Source organism: Alexandromys fortis, unplaced genomic scaffold (genome assembly GCF_014885135.2).
Source record: "Alexandromys fortis isolate MF-2015 unplaced genomic scaffold, M_Fortis_MF-2015_v1.1 scaffold_33, whole genome shotgun sequence".
NCBI classification, from domain to species: Eukaryota; Metazoa; Chordata; class Mammalia; order Rodentia; family Cricetidae; genus Alexandromys; species Alexandromys fortis.
In genome coordinates, this window is record NW_026067917.1 from 9,512,703 (window position 1) to 9,533,331 (window position 20,629).

At 38.0% G+C, this 20,629-nt stretch overlaps 1 protein-coding gene across 1 annotated transcript in view; it reads right to left on the minus strand.

Annotated features, from left to right (window-relative positions):
- The window catches only part of Arhgap15 (Rho GTPase activating protein 15), a 591,259-nt gene that overhangs the window by 509,057 nt on the left and 61,573 nt on the right, over positions 1–20,629 (minus strand). Inside the window, exon 3 of the mRNA XM_050140010.1 lies at positions 8,143–8,211. Within this exon, the coding sequence (XP_049995967.1) occupies positions 8,143–8,211 (69 nt within the window). The remainder of the gene's footprint in view (positions 1–8,142; positions 8,212–20,629) is intronic.

Here is a 20,629-nt window from a genome sequence, read left to right on the forward strand (position 1 = left end):
AATATTTATTTAATTATTATGTATACAATATTCTCTGTGTGTGTGTATGCCTGCGGGCCAGAAGAGGGCACCAGATCTCATTACAGATGGTTGTGAGCCACCATGTGGTTGCCGGGAATTGAACTCAGGACCTTTGGAAGAGCAGGCAGTGCTCTTAATCGCTGAGCCATCTCTCCAGCCCGACAGTTAATTGTTTTAAGTTAAGGAGAGACCATTTTCCTTGGGCATGCAGTCCACAGTAGGGTGACCACGCTCCATTGGCCCTACACCTGTGCATATGAGGGCAGCATAACTGGATCTGGTAAGTTATAAATAAAAAAAGAGAGAATATGATATGGAATGGACCCATGAAAGTTTCTCTGAAGGATGATGGTTACCTCATTCATGTTCACACATGTAAACTCTCAAATTATATGCAATAATTACATGGAGTCAAACAAAAACAATTCTGTGCATCACACATTTGCAAATCCCAGAGAAAAGCTATGTACTCCTAAAGGAGTTCTTGAAATATGGCATGGTGGCTAATTCCTAAAATCTCAGCGCTTGGAGACACATGCAGGAAGAATAACCTACAAGTTTCAAGGTTAGCTCATATAAATAGTGAGTTCCAGATGAGCCAAGGTTACATCATTGTGGGAACTTTTCTCAAAAAAACAAAAACAGAGACATAAAAGACAAATGAAAAAATAACCAAAAATAAAATAATAGAAACTTAGAAACCCAGATTCATCAGAAGCTGATCTGGCTTTATGGTCTGGCCTAGGGTGAGTCTTACTGTCACAGCTTTCTTGCTCTCTTAAGTTCCTGTGTGGAATGTGCCTTCATGTAGTGCTGGCAGAGGCCACTTGTTCATTCCCAGATCCCAGACTTGAAATAGCCACACAGAAACTGTACTAATTAAATCATTGCTTGATCTATTGCTTAAGCATCTTTCTAACTAGCTCTTATATCTTAAATTAACCCACTTATAGTAATTACATATGATAATGTGTATTGCCATGTGGCTGTGGCTTACCAGCAAAGTTCTGGTGCATCTGTCTCCTCTGGTGACTAAATGGCATTTCATTGACTTGACCCTCTTTCTCCCAGAATTCAGTTTAGTCTTTTCACCTAACTCTACTCTGCCCTATTACAGGTCAAAGCAGCTTCTTTATTAACTAACCAATAAAAGCAATAAATATACAGAAGGACTTACCACACCAGTGTAGTTACCTCTACTACTTGTTTCATTTGAGGGTATGAGATCATGTCTAACTTTAGGGTTCCACTCAGAGTTCCGAACTCTTTTCTAAACACTGCACTTGGTGAAGCACATGTTATGTTTTGCCAAGTTATTCCTCCTCCTTACAAAACCACTGTGCATTTCAAGGGGAATGCTATCCTTGTGCTGCTGATTTATTTACCATTGACTCATCAAAGGATCATTTTGAAAATCACATTATAGCATTCCATGCTTCAGATAGCCCATGAACGTTTATATTCTTGAGCCTTTCAACTTGAAGCCAGGCATGTCTTATTTATTCATCACCAAGAAAGTTTCTGTTTAGAGATGGGCTTAGGAGAGACCACATTGTATCTGAAGAACTTCAGTTTTTGGAGGTCTTTTCTTGTGATTCAACTCTCAATAGATTCTCTTGAGAATTTCTGTTCTTGTGTCTTTGCTTTCAATGTTTCTTGTTTTGTGACTGTCGGTGAAGTTCACAGAGGATGATCTTATTTCCTCCATTGCTGTCTGAGCCACTTATTATTGCAATTCATTTGTGTCATAACCTAATTTCACTCTGGGCAGCTGTGAAGAAAGAATTGCTCAATCCTAATAGACTTTGTTGATGGGTGTGCCCTTTTCTCTACTCTAGAATTAAATGAATTACAAGTGGGAGACATGGCTGGGAGACATAATTTAACTAGTATCTGTTTTAATGACTTCTAGAATTCTTCCTATTACCCTAAGCTTCTTCTCCCGAGGATTGCTCCATTTTGTCATGCCCCATGGCTCTTTGGATCATTATAGTCTGGTCAGTATTGTATTTTTCTTTGTTGTTTTGAGACATAGGGTATATAATCCTTGACTGCTGGTCTGGAACTCTCTATGTAGACCAGGCTGGGTTTGAACTTGCAAACCTTCTGTTTCTGCCTCCTGAATCTTTGTATTACAGGCATGTACCACCATGCCAGCTTCCTCATAGCATTCTTTCAGTTTTACAAATAAAATTGAAATATATCTATCCTACCCTTTCCTATTGCATATACTGTTTTCTCTTGAAATTTTTCTTTCTCCCTTCTTTCTTTCTTTCTTTCTTTCCTTCCTTCCTTCCTTCCTTCCTTCCTTCCTTCCTTCCTTCCTTCCTTTCTTTCTTTTCCTTCCTGTTCCCCTTGTTTGTTTCTGTAGTTCTACTCATGGCAAAAAGCTTATTATAAGTGACAATTTCAAAGTGTGATTGATTGTATGTCTACTAAATCCAAGACAGGTCTTTCCTCTCCCACAGACATGAGTGCAGAGTGATGTCTTTCTTTGATCATCCGTCCTTCTGCTTGTCCATAGACTGAAAGTTTCTCCAGGAGAGGCCACAGCTTGCTAATCTTTCATCAGATTCTCAGAGCCTAACTTACTTCCTGAATGAACATGTACCTAGAAAAATACATGACTCAATCAGCAGACTCCTGTTTTAGAAAATGAAAGAAATATTTAAATTGAAATGATTTCTAATAAAAGTATTCAATAGCCGGGCAGTGATGGTACACATCTTTAATTTTAACACTTGGGACTCAGAGGTAGGTGGATCCCTGTGAGTTCGAGACCAGCCTCATCTACAAGAGCTAGATCCAGGACAGGCTCCAAAACTACAGAGAAACCCTGTATTGAACCCCCCCACACACAATGATTCAACTATATATATATATATATATAATTTATTGCTATAATCTTGAATAGTGAGAGGATATTATTTTGCACACTTAAATCTAATTTAGCAAAATACCATTCAGAAAGTTTGAGGTTTTTTGTTTTCAACTTTAAAAAAAACCCAGCCTGGTCAATAGAATTATTCCTAAAAAGTGACTATGACTTTTTTCTTTAAAATAAGAAAGTACAATATCTTTATAATGCATCTTGTCCTCAATTCCTGCACAAAAATTAATTAATTCACAAAATGATATTATGCTTGAAAAGGTAGAATCCGTGACTTAGGTTTATCTGCCAAAGCCTGCTTTGCCCTGAGCCAGGACAACTTCTTTAGCTCTTCCTTCAAAATCCTCCTTGTTCAGGAGGAAGTAGAGGATTCTTTAAAGCCTGCCACAGGCTTTTGACTCCTGCAGGGTTATCCAGATATGCTTTACAATGTCTCAATTTAAAAAAAAAAAAAGAAAGAAGATAAAGATTTCAGATGCTATAATCAGGGTTACTTTTCTTGAATCTTTAGGGGAAAAGGAAAAGTGCCTTGAAAGTAACAGAGTCTCATGAACAGCTGTAATGTGAAATATGTTAATAGAAGGTCAAGAAACTAATAAATGCACATGAGCGTATTAGAGTTTCGTTGTGTGATGTCTCATGTTTGAAGCTGCTGCTTTATAGCTGTGTTAAGCTATCACACACTTCCCTGCTACTGTTCCAGCCTCCTCCACGGAAGCCCTGTGATCTGCATCTGTGTGGCATTAATGATTTGCTTCCTCCTAAACTGGGGCCACTGCGAGCATTTTTAGACTTCAATTAGCAATGTTTCGAAGGTAGCAGTCAAAACAAATGTGTTGTTCTTTTAATTATTCATGTTGATCACAATCAGCTTTATTAACAGGAACTGTAAAAAAAATAATAATTCGTGGCTTCCAAAAAGAATACCCATTCATTGGAGCATCTGCAATGGTAGTTTTCATGTTATAAAGTAAAATATTTTATTCAAACAAGGGGCAGACTTAACAGATAATTAGAAAAGTTGTAACCAAAACTGTGGTCTCATGAGTTTTAAAAATATTTAGGGGAATTCTTTGAATATGAGATAAAAGAAGTGAGATTTACATTACAGCCAGGGTTTAAAAAAAATAAATACATACGAGAATCCATATGATTGAAACAATAAACATCACAATAATATCAACTCTAGGGATTTAAATAAACTCTGAGGATTTAAATAATTACTCCACATTATTCTGGTACATTGTTTAATACATGCCAGCTTGTCCTGATAGACGCTGGCAACAGATAGCTGTGGATGACTTGGCTGCCATATTGGTGTGTGGAGGCAAGAGGGAGACAGCTAGAGATAGAGACATACACAAGCTGTGGGAGAAGAGTCTGCAGGTAGGTAAAGAGAATGTGAGAATGTGAGGTCAGTTTAGTCAGATCTAAAGCAAACGGTGGGCTCTATAGAAGCATGTCTTCATGTTTGGCAAGGGAGAGTTTACAATCTACAGTTCTGCCTTTTGAAAATCCGGTGGTTCTTCCATCATGCACTCTGGAACCGTCAATTCACCATATGAAGTTTGCAGAACTGATAGCCTTTCTGCCTTTAAAATACAAGTAAGAAATGCAGTTCAATAGAGGCCACTGAGGGGGAAAGCTGAATGTTCCCTGTGCACAAAAGACCAAACAAGTGATGTGTATGTTCAGAGAGAGGATTCAGGGAGCCCACATCAGTACCAGGAAGCAATTAAATTGATAATTTAAAAAGTTTATGGAAGTAATGACTATGTGAGGCTGTGTGTGTGTGTGTGTGTGTGTGTGTGAAGATTGTGTGCACATGGAGATTGTGGGTGTGTGTGGGGAGTATAGATTTAGAATGATTACAAACTAAATTTTTACTTAAAAAATTATTGGTTTTGCTTAGATTTAGTATGTCTCTTCAATGTCACCTTCCAAGGTCACACAGTTTCTTTCATTTTAAATTGAAATTGCAGAATAACACAGCTATCTACATGTTAGTTAAAAAAAACATAACTTTAATATAGGGAATGTAAACTATGAAAATTATTTCTGAATATTCTAATGGTTTGTCTACATGGGTTATGCTTGATATGCAGGTATTGCTATGAAATTGAAAATTGGGTAATAGTTATTGATTAAATATTAAAATAATCATAATTTGAACTTTTAAACTTTATAATTAACAGATATGTGTATGTAAAAATTTGGGACATTTCAATGGATGGATTGGGACATTCAAACATAATTTCATAGACATTTGTGCATTTATATGTGTACATATATGTGCGTTAATATGATATACATGTTGTATATGTATATATACACATGCATATATGTATACATAAATAATTATTTGTATACATTTATTTTCCTATTCATTGTGTGTTATGATGTGCCAAATTCTATACTAATTCCCATAGTTAAACAGCAAATCATGCATAACCTCGCCTCATGTAAGTTATAATTCAGTAAAGGAGATGGAAAAGAAAATAGGCAATTTTAGTGCTATACATCTGGGAAAGAGACAAGTCCAAGTTGTTCTTGGGAAGCATAATATACAAGAGCAAACTACTTCAAATTTGAGAAATCATGGAAATGGTTCCCATGGAAAATGTAAAGGTAAGGACTGAAAATTTTGAAAACAAAATATAAGTGCAATCTAATCACAATATTGAAATGATTGAGCTTCATTTGAGTAATGACTATGTAATTACTGATATTTTCAGCCATCAATTTCATAATCCCTTAATATCTTGTTATATCAGTTGGCAAACATGTCCTTCCAGGGCAAGCAATAATGCCAAAAGTAATATAACTGGAAGCCTAACATAGAAAAGAGAGCACAACTTATGGTCTCTCACTGCAAGGCATTTACAGTCCAGCCATGGCGCAAGTCTATTATCCATGAAATAAGAACGGACAGCGTAACAGTATTTGAACATGTGGTAGGATGAAAGCACCATAATTACCTCAGAAAACTTATCTTCCTTCAGGCTAAAAGCCATGTCTCAATCATGCTCCTATTGCTAGCTTGAGGGTCTATATTTGGGAGTAGGTAATATAAAGCATAAATCAGGGGTCATGAGAGAGCTCTATTAACTTGATACCAAAGGTAAAAGGACACCAGTTTGTTTGAATAAAGAAAACCAAATATTAAAGGTACTGCCTTAAAGTAGATTTTTCTGGAGTTACTGCCCATGATCTGTGTGGAAGAAAAATAAAGGAATAGTAGAGGTGGGATCCAAAACCTTTGGAAGTCAAGATGATGGTATGAGTGTTCAGAAAGAGGAGTGAGGAGTCACGTGACAATGGAGGAGAAGCTGCTTCATAAGATTACTGGATAGGTTGGGGCTGAAGAGATGCCTCAGCTGGTCATAACACACACCCATATATGTGTATAATACCCACAAATGTGTGCACGGTAAGACATACACACACACACAATTGTGTATCAATGGTGGTAGGTAAAATAAACACCCAAAGAAAAGGTTGAGGGAAGCAGTTTGGCGAGATGCTTATGAAGGGTGAATCTGGCATATTTTACTTCTTGCTTTTAGTGAGAAAGAAGTCTCAGAACAAATGACTAGTTAGTACTTGAAGATCTAAGAACATGGTGAAACATGGATCTGCTTATAACCAAAGTCTTTAGCTTTACAGTCTGCCATATACTTAGCTGATACTTCCTGAAACATTCCATGCCCTTGCAATTATGAGAATGTTGGGAACAGAACAGTGAACACAGGAAGTAATCCCTCTACCCGAGCAGACTGACATTTCAATGAGTAACAAATAAATAAAATGCAGTGAGGTCTAAAGAAAATATTGAACAAGAGTAAAAATAAAGGAGTTAAAGGAGATTGGACAAGATTTATTTTAAATTTTATAATTCTCTCTTTCTCTCTCTCGTATATGTGTGTAGACATACATATGCCATGGTGCATGGATATAGTCCAGAAGACAGATTGATGATGTCAGTTCTCATGAAATGGACTCCACCACAGCAAGGGTCTCACGGGGTCCGCCCAACAGTACACAGTCATTATTTGACATACTGCCTAGGATATTTACCATGATTCCTCATTTACCTCATTCTGACCTCACCATTAGCTGTTCAATGTGGTAGATTAAGCAAAGCAGACAACTTGAATTTTAAGTTCTTAATCATTTAGCTCTCCAGAGAGACTGTGACTTCAAGACAAAGAAATATTTATCACCAAAGATACTGGAAACAGAACCTGATGTAGTTGGGATGCTGTGAATATATGCATCCCAGATATTGAAGGTCATGTTGTCAGAAACTGCCTTTACCCAGTGAGCAATATTACCACCCAAGACTTATTTTAAAGATATAATAATCATAATTATTATTAATAATAATGGCAGGATAATAAAGCAGTAACACAAATATACTGGTCACAATTGAATTACAGTTTACAAGAAAGACGAACAAACAAGTTGAATAACACTTCCGAGGAAGAGCCAGTTTGGTGACAACAGAATAAGGCAGCAGAAGGAAGTGATTTAAGGAGATAGCTGGACCTTTAAGACTTGGAAACTTCTGGTTGCTTTCTAACTTCTACCCTTGGGATAACAGAAGCCATTTCAAGTTTCGAGTCAAGGAGTGGTGCTGTAGGCTGATGGACACAATGTTGGCATTTTACCCTCCATAATGATTGCATGAGGAGATGGGACGTGATGAGCTCATGAGTGTTGATCTTTTCTGAATGGGAGTTTATGAAAAGAAAGGCTCTACAATCTTATTCAATTGTCTGTTCTGAAAAGAGGTGGCACACAGGAAATGAAGGAGGAAGGAGAAAAGAATTTTGTTCCAGGACATTAAAATCCTGGAATATACCATTTTTTTGTTTGTGTGAATAAAGATTTAACCGGATGAGAGACGCATACATATGTTTACACAAGTTTTATAGTATTTGATAAAAGACTCATATCTGATTTTTCTTATATCAGTGAATCCCACCAATAACCTTGTCTGTGAGCTTGATACTCCCTCAGTCAAACTTTCTGATATGATTCATATCTCAGTGAAAGGCTGATTATACCCTTTGACTGTCTCTGAGCTAGGCACTAATAAATCATATCAGAATTCTGGACTCACAGCGTGTGTAATAATTGTGTGTGTAGTTTCAAGACACTGCGTTTAGGGCACCATTTTGCAGTAGTAGATAAAAGAGTACAATATTAGAGTAAAATTAGTCACTTACTTGATGTTCTAGTGGTGGAATGACATCTTTCAAGACATGCTGTGAATGATTCCTTCTGTGCCGGGAAATCTGCAAACACATTGACATTTGATGCCGTTACATTGTTTTTCTTTACAAAGTTGAAAATAATTTTAATGAGCACAATTTAGTAGATATGTAAATGCAAATGAACATATTAAAATTTAATTAAATAAGGATAATAACATAGATATAAAATGAACAATGCATTAGATGTTAAATCATTTGAATAAAATTTGCATTTCAACATGGCTGGCTGGAAAAATAGTTTATGTGCTTTTCTAAGGGTTGAATTTCCTCTTATCAAGAATGAAATTAGTATTCTAATTTTGGACCTCACCAAACCTTTATACCCACTTTAACTAAATTATACAATGCCAGTGTCACTATATGGCATTAAAAGTTAGAACATAAACATAATATGCATATCCCTCTTGGAACTCTTAACTTGGACAATAATCCTAACATGATAAGGAAGCTCAAATCATTCCATTCAGTATGTCCACAAGGAGAGGCTTTGCCATTTTATGGTTGGTAGAGTAACGAGGGTCTAGCAACCAGCTTTAACCACCAATCTTGTGACTATGAAACTTCCTGAGGACTGGCTCACCCAGACATGGAGTAGCCTCAACCTTCAAACCTCCAAGCTGTCCTGGAATACCATGAAAAGGAGACAAGCCGAGCTTAGGCTTTATTCAGAAGAAAACATTTTGCTTTTGTTAGCAGACTCTGAGGAAAACAAAATAAATAGTTTACATCTTTGAGTTTCGGCATCTTAAGTTGCAGGAACTGGGAAAAATATTTCATGCTGAAATGTGATGTGATGTTTATGATGCCAGCTCATGATTCTTAAAGTATGTGCTGTGTAATTTTCACCTCTTCCTTTATTGTTCAGATGCCAACAAATATACAAAAGTCACACGGCACATTTTTTCTGAGTGAAGAAGAATGAGAGTTACTGCTCTTTCTCCGGGAGAAGCATCATGGACAAATTTCATCATTAAAGAAGAAAGGGGGAACTTATGATTTAATACGATCTATAGCTTTCATATTTTATATGAAAGAGAGAGCTAGAAAGAAGAAAGCAAAGAGAGAAAGTAGTGGATCCAAGCAATAAACCAGGTCTTAACACTATAAGTAGAGATGAAAATGGTCTTGTGTCTTTGGCTCCAGTTACTGGTATGTTTACCAAACTGAAGAAATTAGATCAATGTCTGTGAAGATTTTGAGGTAATTGTATTGCCAACGAAATCAGAAGCTGGGCCTAAAATCCAGTACCTATACAACCCTGAAACCCCATTATTTATTCCACAAAATCTGTTATGAAGAGAGCAAAAATTGAGATCATTCTCTCCACTGTCCAACTGGAGTCTGAATGGGCATAGTGCACAGAAAAGCACATTTACATAACGGACACACACACAGTATAGGATAATGGACGTGAGGTGTTCTCCTAGGCAGAGGAACCAGAAATGGTCTTTACCACAGCAAGGGTCCCACAGGGTTTGCCCAACAGGACACAGTCATTATTTTAACATACCATGTTTTCTCATTTACCTCACTCTGACTTCACCATTAGCTGTTAAATATGGTAGATAAAGCAAAGAAGACAACTTGAATTTTAAGTTCTTAATCATTTAGCTCTCCAGAGAGACTGTGACTTCAAGACAAAGAAATATTTATCACCAACGATTCTGGAAACAGAACCTGGTGTAGTTGGAGGCTGTGATAAATTATCTTCGTTTTTAATGTGATTGGATCTGAAATCAACTAAGAAACACATATCTGGCCTATTCATTTAGAGAATTTCCAGGAAGGATTAGCTGTGGATTAGGGGAGACCCTCTACAATTTGGGCAGCATCTTTGGCCAATAGCCTGGAAGACAACTGGTCCAGGAGAAAAGTGTTGTTGCAGCCTAAAGGCTTTGGCTCTTTGCAGTTTAGCGTGCACTTCTTCTAGTGGTTGTCACTATGGTTGCTGTCAGAATACAGATTCTTTGACCTTTCAGTGTGAACTTAAGACCAGCAGCTCTCCAGGAATGCTCCAGGTCATCAGCACTAGACCAGGACTGATGGGGCCTCTGAATTCTCAGATGCTGGGCTATCTCAAGTCTATAGACAGCCACTTCTGGAGCATCTTCCCCCCCTATCATTTAAGCCAGCCTCCGGTGTATTGGATAGAATTGTCTAGAGGAATGGGACAGATTGGGGAGAGGAAGATAGACACATTTCTAAGTGTTGGAAAATAGATACAAAAGTAAGAGAGACAAAAGAAGAAGATGTACTCTTGTACCCGCACTTAGCCTAAGTTACAGCTAAGGCTTGCCATTTGACTGGTTTAGGCTAAGAGAATATGAACAGAAACAAAGCTATAGCTATATCAACAGCCAACATTGTTCCAAATTCTCTTTCTTTTGACAATTGGCTAAGAGTCAAACTAATCTATGTGAAAGGAGGCTCAGGACCCTAAGACACCATGGGGAGGAAACTAACCTAGCTCAGAAAGTTTACTTCTATGAATCATTTTACTTCAAACTTGGGGAGGAATAGTTTTCTATTCAGAGAAAATTTCAGAGCCTCCCTGTAGGAAACAGCCTTCTTTTGCATAAATGAGAAATAAATTCTTATTTCTTGGAGCCATAATGTGGTTTAGAGAATTTGAAACTGGCATTAGCTCAAAAAGATAACCATGGTAGATACTAAATTGATGTAAAGATGCAAAATCTTATGCTCAAGGATGCTGATAGCAAAAGTAGTCAATGAGAGGAACCCTAGAAACCCCAACTTCACAGTGGCTGTCTCTGCTACTCAGCAGTAAGAAATGACCTTAAATAAGTAGAAAGTTATCCCTTGACGGCACACATTTGGAACCACCTCTCTCTCTCTCTCTCTCTCTCTCTCTCTCTCTCTCTCTCTCTGTTTTTTGAGACAGGGTTTCTCTGTGTAGCTTTGGAGCCAGTCCTGGAACTAGCTCTTGTAGACCAGCCTGGCCTTGAACTCACAGAGATCTGCCTGCCTCTGCCTCCTGAGTGCTGGGATTAAAGGTGTGCGTCACCACTCCTGCAGTTTAAAAATCTTAAGGTTTTGCAGAAAGATTATCCTATCAAGGTCATTTACTAGTCTCGCCACACATTTTACTTTAAAATGAAACTGTTAAAATTATATTAAATGAGTAAATAGGAAAGAAATATGGGGAACTCATAGAGAAAGCCAATGATTAAAATCTGAAAAATGTTAATGATAAAAATTGAGAGAAATGTCTATATTGAACACATACTTGGTTTTCTCTTGAAATGGACCATTGGATCCATGATCTAGTTGAACCAAATTTAAATTCAAAATGATGAAAAGATGCTAAAATTTATGGAGTATTAAGTTGCCGGGTGCGATTGAAGGCTTTTTGCATACATTAGAATGTTAAATCTCACAAACACTTTAAGAAGTCAATAATATTATCCTGTTTTATAAATACTGACACAGTTTGAATTATTTGGTGAATCTATAGCTAACAAAAGCATAGATAATATTTTAACTTGGATCAGTATTTACATACTTATCATGTTTTATACAACTATCATCCTTTGCATATATGGATGACATATATATTATACATGCATATATATAATCATATGTGTATCTCATCAGTAATAAAGTTACGGAGAGCTGAAAATTTGAGTTCTTTCAGTGCGAAAGAGAATGTTTCTAAGGTAGATGTTTGAGAAAGAGTCAAGCATTTAAATTTGCACACATTAACAGGGAAGCTAGAAATCATTTTCAAACCGTTTATAAATCATCTTAATCCTTCTTTGGGGGAGGTAATACTCCTGATCATTCCTAACTCAATAAGCTGCTGATTGTCATATTCAACTGAGTTATGAGGGTGTTGAAAACAGAGGCCTTTCATCACCCATTCTTTACTAAAAACAGTCTTCCCTGGAAAGCAAAGAAACATGTCATTCCAACCAGATTAGGCTGACTGAGAGTTATGGTTTTGAAAATTCTGTTTTCATAATGGCTTGGTTGCTACATATAGATATCAGGAAAAGTTAGGATAATTCAAACTGTCTTTCCATTGATGTGGGAGTGTCATATATCAATCTGTTGATTTCATTGGTTAAGTAATAAACCAACTGCTTGACCCATTTATATCTAGCCTCTTCTAGGCTAATTCTCACATATTAATTTAGCCCATTTCTAATCATCTGTGTAAGCACCCCAAGGTGCGCTTACCGGGAAGATTCTAGCCTCCGTCCATCATGGTGTCTCTGCTCCAGAGAGCAGAGCTGTCCGGTCTCTCTGGAAGCAGAGCAGACTCTGACCTCACTTCCTCTTCCGCCCAGAATTCTATTCTGTTTCCTCCTCCCATCTATGTTCTAAGCTATGAGGCCAAGCAGTTGGTTTATTACTTAACCAATGAAATCAACAGATTGATATATGACACTCCCACATCACTCCATGATATATGTAATTGAAATGATAAATATGAAGAAAACTTGTGAACAGTCAAAATTCTCATGAAATAAGTTTGGAGGAAAAAAAGACTCAAACTGAATTATAAAAAAAAGAAATTTTTATTGTATCTTTATAGACATTAAAGAGTTACTAATTATTGTCTGGTTTGGTGAGTTGTCTTAGGATACCCCTTATACACGACAGTTTAAGACAGTAGATCCCTATGGTCAATGAGTGTTGCCAGAACAATCTTCATATTCGACACACACATTTCAGTAATTTCTGAGTAGATCATTGAAGTACACTTGTTTATGTTATCAAATATTTCTACTATGAGCACAGGAAAAGAGTGTTTCATTTAGACAGCCCTAGTTAGTCCCAAGAATTCCAAAACTGAGACATACTCAGTTTCAGACACCTATGTTTTGTCAGAAGTTGTTTATGCCACGTTTCAGGATCTGGCAAAGTCTGTTTGTTCCTTTGAACTTCCTGTTATCTTGTAAATAGTTGATGAATTCAAGCAGTTGAACAGCAATGAGAAACTATAGTAGTTTAGTATAACTTTATTTCAGCAAGTTATTTGCTCATGTAATTATGGAAGCTTTACCTTGCAGAAGGCAATTTTTTTTCATGTATGCTTCTGTATGGTTCTATGTGGTCTTAAGAAGAAAGGGAACATATATGTATGCTTACTGTACAGTTGAAGGCACACAGCTACCTTTATTTTGCTGGTATTTATATTTCTGAGTTATGAATTGTTTTTAATATCATTTTACAAATCTACTTTAAAATAATCATGAATCTTGACATGAATTTATTTCCAAAAACCCTGACTAATTAAAAATCTTGATAATTCAGTTTCTCTGGCCTATTTATGAAGAGTGTCATTTAAATATTGTAGTTGAAGTGACATGATTATGTCTTATTCTGTTTTTTATCTCTATATCCTGACTCCTAAATAATGAAAGTGTGATGATAAATATTTGAATTGATGATAATTTTTCATTTGGAAGAGAATAGTTTGCATGAGCAAACTATTTACTCAATGATGGTACCTTCCTACTGAACTATCGTGTGCTATAAATAGGAATGCTTTGTAGTAGGTTCCATTAGAATGCAGTTAAAAGGAATGTGTCTTCTGACTTTGATTACCATTAAATTGATATCAGATTAATCTATATATGACTAACAATTTTTGATCAAAGCTACGCTCTGCCTTCACTATCACCACACAGCACTCTCTCCTCTTCACAGTTTTGTAAATGTGGAAAGCTATGTGGGAAGACGAGGCACCCAGAATGCATAAACATGCTTCCTTCAAATCCCTCTCTTTTCTTATTAGAAAATGCGCCATAATTTTTCAGATCTCTAGCTTCAAAATGGAATTTAAAAGTCACTTTTTCAAATGTTCTTAATTTTTTCCTCCATTTCTTTTTCATTTTTTATCTATTTAAAGCACACGAAGCCGATGAGTGGGATTAGTCTGTGATATATTACATACTGTAAAAATAACAGAATTTGGGCACATTATTTCCCCTGTGTGGGAGGGTCTACCATAAAAGTTATACATAAACATGAAACATTCCACACAGCTCTGATTTTAAATAGATTACCATTTTTGATGAAAGTTTATATCTTGTGGCTTAGACTTGAAATAAAATCACTTGAAAAGCATTAGTACGTTCCAAGGTTTTCACAGACATGTGCGTTTTCTGAGGCATACCTCCCATTAACAACCTCCCTGCATACGTGGATGAAAAGCAGAAATAAATCTGTGGTTAAGTTTAGTCTTTATCTTCACAGTTTCTCAAAGTTTTTTTTTTTTTTTTGGTGTATCCCAAGTCTTATATTCAAATTTTCATTTTTTTCCCCAAATTCTATTTCTTAAAGCTATCGTAATCAGAAATTCAGAAAAGTTGAAGAATTCTTTTGGGAATGTGGAGACACAGCTAATATTTCTAGCACTCATTACAATGTAGTTATTTACAAATTCTAAATGTTGCCCGGATAATGGCTGCTCTCAGAGCATGTGTGTGTGTGTAGTAGCTAGCTTCGCAGAAAGAAGGTTGAGATGGCGGCCTTGACTCTCCTGTTCTGACACAGAAAACTTACTCAGTTCTCATTTATCTGTTGTGATGTAAATGAGTCTTTCAGCAGACTAATGGTAGGCAGTCACAAACAGCATTGATAAATCAAATGATTTTACTTTGTACCTTATTAGTGTATCATAAGTACATAGTTTAGCATGTTTATCTTCCTTTTCCTTCTGATCATTGTTCTATTCAAATATCATAGTGGGTCTCCATAACCAAATCTATTCCCCACAAACAATGTTTGGCTGCTCCTTAATTCTCCCTTTATTATATAATATGAGTCAGAAATGGGACATGGATTATTATGTCTTTTATGCCCTGAGAAAAAAAATAGAGGGAACAGTTTGAAAGGATTCATGAGACATGTTACAGCTAAACTTAGACATAATTTGTTGAACCCCAGATAGTCGCAGAGAGGCGCTTCTGGGGTAGTTCCAAATGCTTTATAACTTCCCTTTCTTTAGTTAATCCAAAACACATGTTTCTCTTCAAGAAGAAAACCAAACTACCTACTGACCTTTATTTAAATACAAATCAATTGTGTACAGTGTGCCCATTGGCATGCTCCAGATTAATATTATTTCCTTTGGTCTCTCATGGTGGGTATTTTTAGTTAAATATTTCTTTGCTGTTGCTGTGAAGCTGGATATGGCACGGTTTTTGTCTTCATAGACTGAAATCCTCTGAACCAAGAAGTGCAATGTGTCTGAGTGATACACTTCTCTATATTTCTTTAATCTGAAGTATGCCAATGCCTTGTATTCATTCTTAGTATTTTATCTCTTTAGGAACATCTATGTTTTGCAAAGAATTTTATTTTATATACACTCTGTGTATCATTTTCTCTAAATATTTAAATGTGTCATTGATATGCAATCATTGAATATGTGTATGGGGCAAAAGTGTAAAATGTCAGTTCAGATATATAATGTATATTGATAAGATGAGGGTAACTGATGTATCCATTAGTTTGAATATTTCTCATGTCTTTGGGGAGCATTCAAATTTCTCCCACTTTCTGTTTTGAAATGTGTATCTAATTATTGTCAATCTGAAGAGCAGTAACACCCTACAGAATATTAGGAGTAACTTGTGGGTCTCTGTTATCACCAAGCATTTTCTCCCTTTATTCCTGTTCATGCTAACTACTCTCTTCCATAAGGTCGACTTTTTAGATTCTGCATATGTAGCATTCAGCCTTCTGTCACTACAGTGAAAGCATGTTTGTCATGGGTAATGGCTTTGGAAGTTTCAATCCATGATCAGTTGATGGCAATGCTCTAGGCCTGTGCTGAGACAGTACATCCTGTTGGAAGCACATAACAAAGAAGAACACCTCAGTTCATAGGGAGAGAAATGGCCTTCAATCTTGTTTGCTTCCAATTTCCTGGAGGAACTATAAATGTTTTTCTTTGGGTTCACCTTGTTATTGGGCTTCTCTGGGCTTGTGAACTATAGACTTAATGACCTTGGTTTATGACTAAAGTTGTGAGCATGGGGGTGGGGATAGGGGTGGGGGTGAGGTTGTGGGAAAGTGGAGAGGAGGAGAGGGGAGAAGGGAAGGACTAGCAACAGCTTGGGGGAGTGGGAGGGTGGAGATGGAGGAAGGGCAGATATAGGAGCAGGGAAGAAGATACCTACATCAAGGGATCCATTTTAGGGTTGACAAGAGACTTGGCTCTAGAGGGGATCCCAGGTCTTTAGGGGGATGTCCCCAGCTAGGTCTCTGGACAGCAGAGGAGAGGGTACCTGAACGGTCCTTGCCCCACTATCGCGCTGAAGATTATCTCGAATATCACCATAGAATCTTTGTCCAGCGACAGATGGAGATAGAGACAGAGACCCTCATCAGAGGAACAGACTGAGCTCCCAAGGTCCAGTTGAAAGGCAAAAGGAGGGAGAAGACGAGCAAAGAAGTCAGGACCGCAAGGGGTTGGTCCACCCACTGAGGCAGTATGCCTGTTCTAATGGGAGCTCACCAAATCCAGCTGGACCGGGTCTGAATGAGCATGTTATCAAACCGGACTCTCTGATTGTGGCTGACATTGGGGGCTGACTGAGAAGCCATAGAGAAAGACATTGGGACTTGTTTTTACGGCATGTTCTGGCTTTTTGGGTCCCTAGTCTATATGGATGCACAGCTCCCTGGGCCTGGATGTAGTGGGGAGGGCCTTGGACATCCCACAGGACAGGGTTCCCTGCCCTCTCTCAAGCAGGGTGGGAGAGGGTGGAGGGGGTGTGGGGGAGGAGGAGGGGATTGGGAGGAGGGAAGGAAGTGTAAATAATTGAATGGAAAAACAAAACACACACAGAGAGAGAGAGAGAGAGAGAGAGAGAGAGAGAGAGAGAGAGAGAGAGAGAGAGAGGAGAGAGAAATGGGACAGACCAGGACCGCACAGTGGAGACAACCCCAAAGGCATAAGGATGTCACATAATGCCCCATCCCTAAGAGTCTACAACACCTCCCAATAGCACCATCCTTGGGCACAAGCCGATGGTGCATTTTATTCAGCTTATGACACTATTAAGAGCAGTACAGGGTTTATTGAAGTCACAATTTTGATTATTGCCAAGAGCAAATAAAATAATTCACTCATCCCCTTTACTCTTGATAAAAGAGATACTCAGTCTGATAGAGACAAAAGGAAATAGTTCAAAGAATAGATTATTAAACAATGGGCGCATATTCTGGAACACTTGAACAAAACTTACATTTTCCCCACAAGTGTAAGCTAGGAATCTTTTAAATGAAAAGACTGAAGCCAACAGAAAATAATACTAAGACAACTACTTCATAAACACCTCATAAAGTTTAAAATACAAAATAAATAAAAATTATTGAAGAGCGGGAATTTTATGGGACGCTAGTCATGCTTACCCAGATGAAACACGCCATTGTGGAGTTCCTGTTTAGCTATTTTGTGCAGATAGGTTCTACATCTGATCTCATGGTATCTAAATGCATGAAATCCTTAAGAAATTAAATCAGGCTCAGTTTCAAATTTTAAAAATTCTTTCACTTTCCAGAAGGGCCTAGGTTAAAAAACCAAGTTTTCTTTTTTACTTCTGCAAGTTTATTTTGATCCCTAACAAAGAGACTCTTTCGGTTTTGGAGGACTGTGGTGTGGTGCATTATGGATGACATTTCGTCTGCGGTGGGCGAAGCTGCACAAAGATAACTACCTGCTCTCTGCTTTCTACTGTCTAGTGACACTTTTCATAAACCTTTACTTCTTAATTTAAAGGTGAAGAAGTCCATTGAGAAAGTGGCCTGTCTGTTTTGAGAGTCATTTTTACATATATGGCAGGAGACAGATTTGAATAGCTATGGCCATCTTTCAAGAAGCAAAACTTTCTGCCAAGTGTGCAAAATAAGCACACTGAATGAATGTCTTCAGTATCTTTCGTTGCTACCTCATAATGACACCTTGCCAGGTTGCTTTCTTCACTGACTCTTTGAGGTTCCTAGAGACCCCCCCACCCCACACTCACCTTCTGCTTCTGAAAAAGAAGATTTAGTTTTGAAGGTTAATCCGACTCAGCAGGATTGAAGGATGGCGCTTTTCCTTGGTTGTAAGTATTTTGGCTCAGGCCAGACAGCTGTTAGGACATTCTCCTCTGGGACTCGTGCCCTCAACACCCTCCATTGATGCACATACATGGTCTACTGGCTGCCGACTTCCATGCCCATCTGCTCACATGGCCTGGTGCCCACTCACAAGTTGGCTGGATCCTTGCCCTTAGTGTGGAGGTGCCAGGCAATGATGGGTTTAGATGGGCAGCCTGCATAATACTCCAAGTGACAGGCTTTTTTTTTTCTTTCTTTCTCTCTGTGCGGTATCTGTCCTCTGTGCCTTCCATGAAAGAGAAACTTGTGTCTCTCCACCCCTGATCATACCCATGGACACATGCAGCCTTGTCCATGGAGAGGAACATGTTTATTCAACCTGCCACCCGCAGTGAGACGAAAGGAGAGAATTCTCCAAGATCCAAGTGACAAGTTCCAACAATGAAATGGGTTGGATTGTAACAATTCTGAGCACCTGGAGTCTGTCAGAGGACATTTAGCATGGGTAGAAGTACAACCCATGCTGGTACGTAGCAGGGCACCAGGACATGGCTGTCGCTGCAGCCTTGTTGTCTTTTACAGTTCCAGTACATGTCATTCAGCTCGCATTGAAAATAAAGCAGAAAGAGCGAGCTGAATAGGAACAAAAATCTTATGTTCAATGGGGCCGAAGGCGGATGCTGTGATATTTAGACCTCCAAAATGACTCTGACCAGAAGTCCTAAAGGAAAGGGAAGGAAACGAGAATTGCATCATTCCTTCCGAGCTACAGCAAACCCATGAAGAGGAATAGATTGGCACAGGAGGTTGTGACTTTAATGATCCAAAGCATATGAATGCTTGTTAGCAGACAGCAGACAGACCTAAGTAAGAACAACAGTAATGACAGCATCTGCAGCCTGGCCTATGGTACGAAAACCAATCAGGCAGCAGAGGAGAGAAGAGCCTGGAGGTATGTTAAAGCTGTGCTTCCCTTGTGTGTTTATTTAAGGGAGACTGAATTCAGGGTGTTGTCAGTCTGCCTCGGAGAGTGGTTATCCAATGTGGAGGCATGATCTTTCTCTCTGAATGTGCTCGGTGGAGTCAGTTAGTTCTGTGTGACTACTTGATCTGTCCTAGCCTTTATAGACTGCCAATATTGTCCAGTCCAAGTTCCAAAGGAATGAGGCCTAAAAACTTTTGGCTCCAAAATCAAATTAGGCTTCTCTACTTCCTTAGCCAGAAATGCATAAGTACACGATGGCCAAAACCAAAGAATTTGACATTGTGGAATGGATAGAGCTGTCATATACCACTAAAGTGTGGAAATATCTACTGTTTGAAGTCAAGACTAGCTCAACATCATCAGTAATCACAACAGACTTCCTGGGACACCTTTCTGGGGTAGTCTGGCATTGCACTAGGAATATTTTCTGGCAAGCTGCCGATTTCAGATATCAAAAAATGTAAGAACATATGGTTTTTAAAAGAAAATCTGACATTTTTTTCTGTCCAAAAAATTCATAAAAGCAGCACATTTACATATTAAAAGTGGGTCCCTTCGTCCATGTTCAGGTTATTGTCAGTTGCTTAAATAAATTCTTTAGAGAATGAGCAGAAAACAAAGCAAGTCAGTGTGATTCAGAAGAAATGATTTCACGACAAATCATTTGATGACCGTGAATTTAGAATTATCTCAGGAATTTCTGGTAAAAAAAAGTCGAAAATTTGGGTAAAGACATCCAACACTCCTTCATCTGATTGCTGTGCTGTGAGTTACTTGTCAGAGTTTCCTGCTTGTCATATCAAGAGAGTCCTGAACACAGAGGCCAGTTTTACACATCTTAGAGTCACAGGACTTGACACACAAGTCCACCATGCTTTAAGACTGATCTTTACAAACTTTATTTTTATCCTTTTATATATTTGTACTGTTGTGTTATTGAATCCACTGTTAGCTTTGTCCAAAGATATCTTACTTTTCCTGATTCCTTTTGAAATATGAACCAACTGAATTTTTGATCTGTTCTAGATGAATGTCCATAATTCCCTCTGGGGTATTTGACATCCAGTTTGATTTAAAAAAAAAAGTTCAAATTTGCAAAAGTAATCATTCACTGATCATATTGTGATGGAGGAAGAACATTGGTTAATTATAATAAAGACACTGCCTTGGCCCATTTTATTGGTTAAAACATAGGTGGGAGGAGTAAACAGAAAATAATGCTGGGAGGAAGAGGAAGTGAGGTAAGACTCCTCAGACAGACTCCATAGCTGCTCTCTGAGAGACACGCGATGAAGCTCCGACCCAAGATGGACGTAGGCTAGAATCTTCCCGATAAGCGCACCTTGGGGTGCTTACACACATTATTAGAAA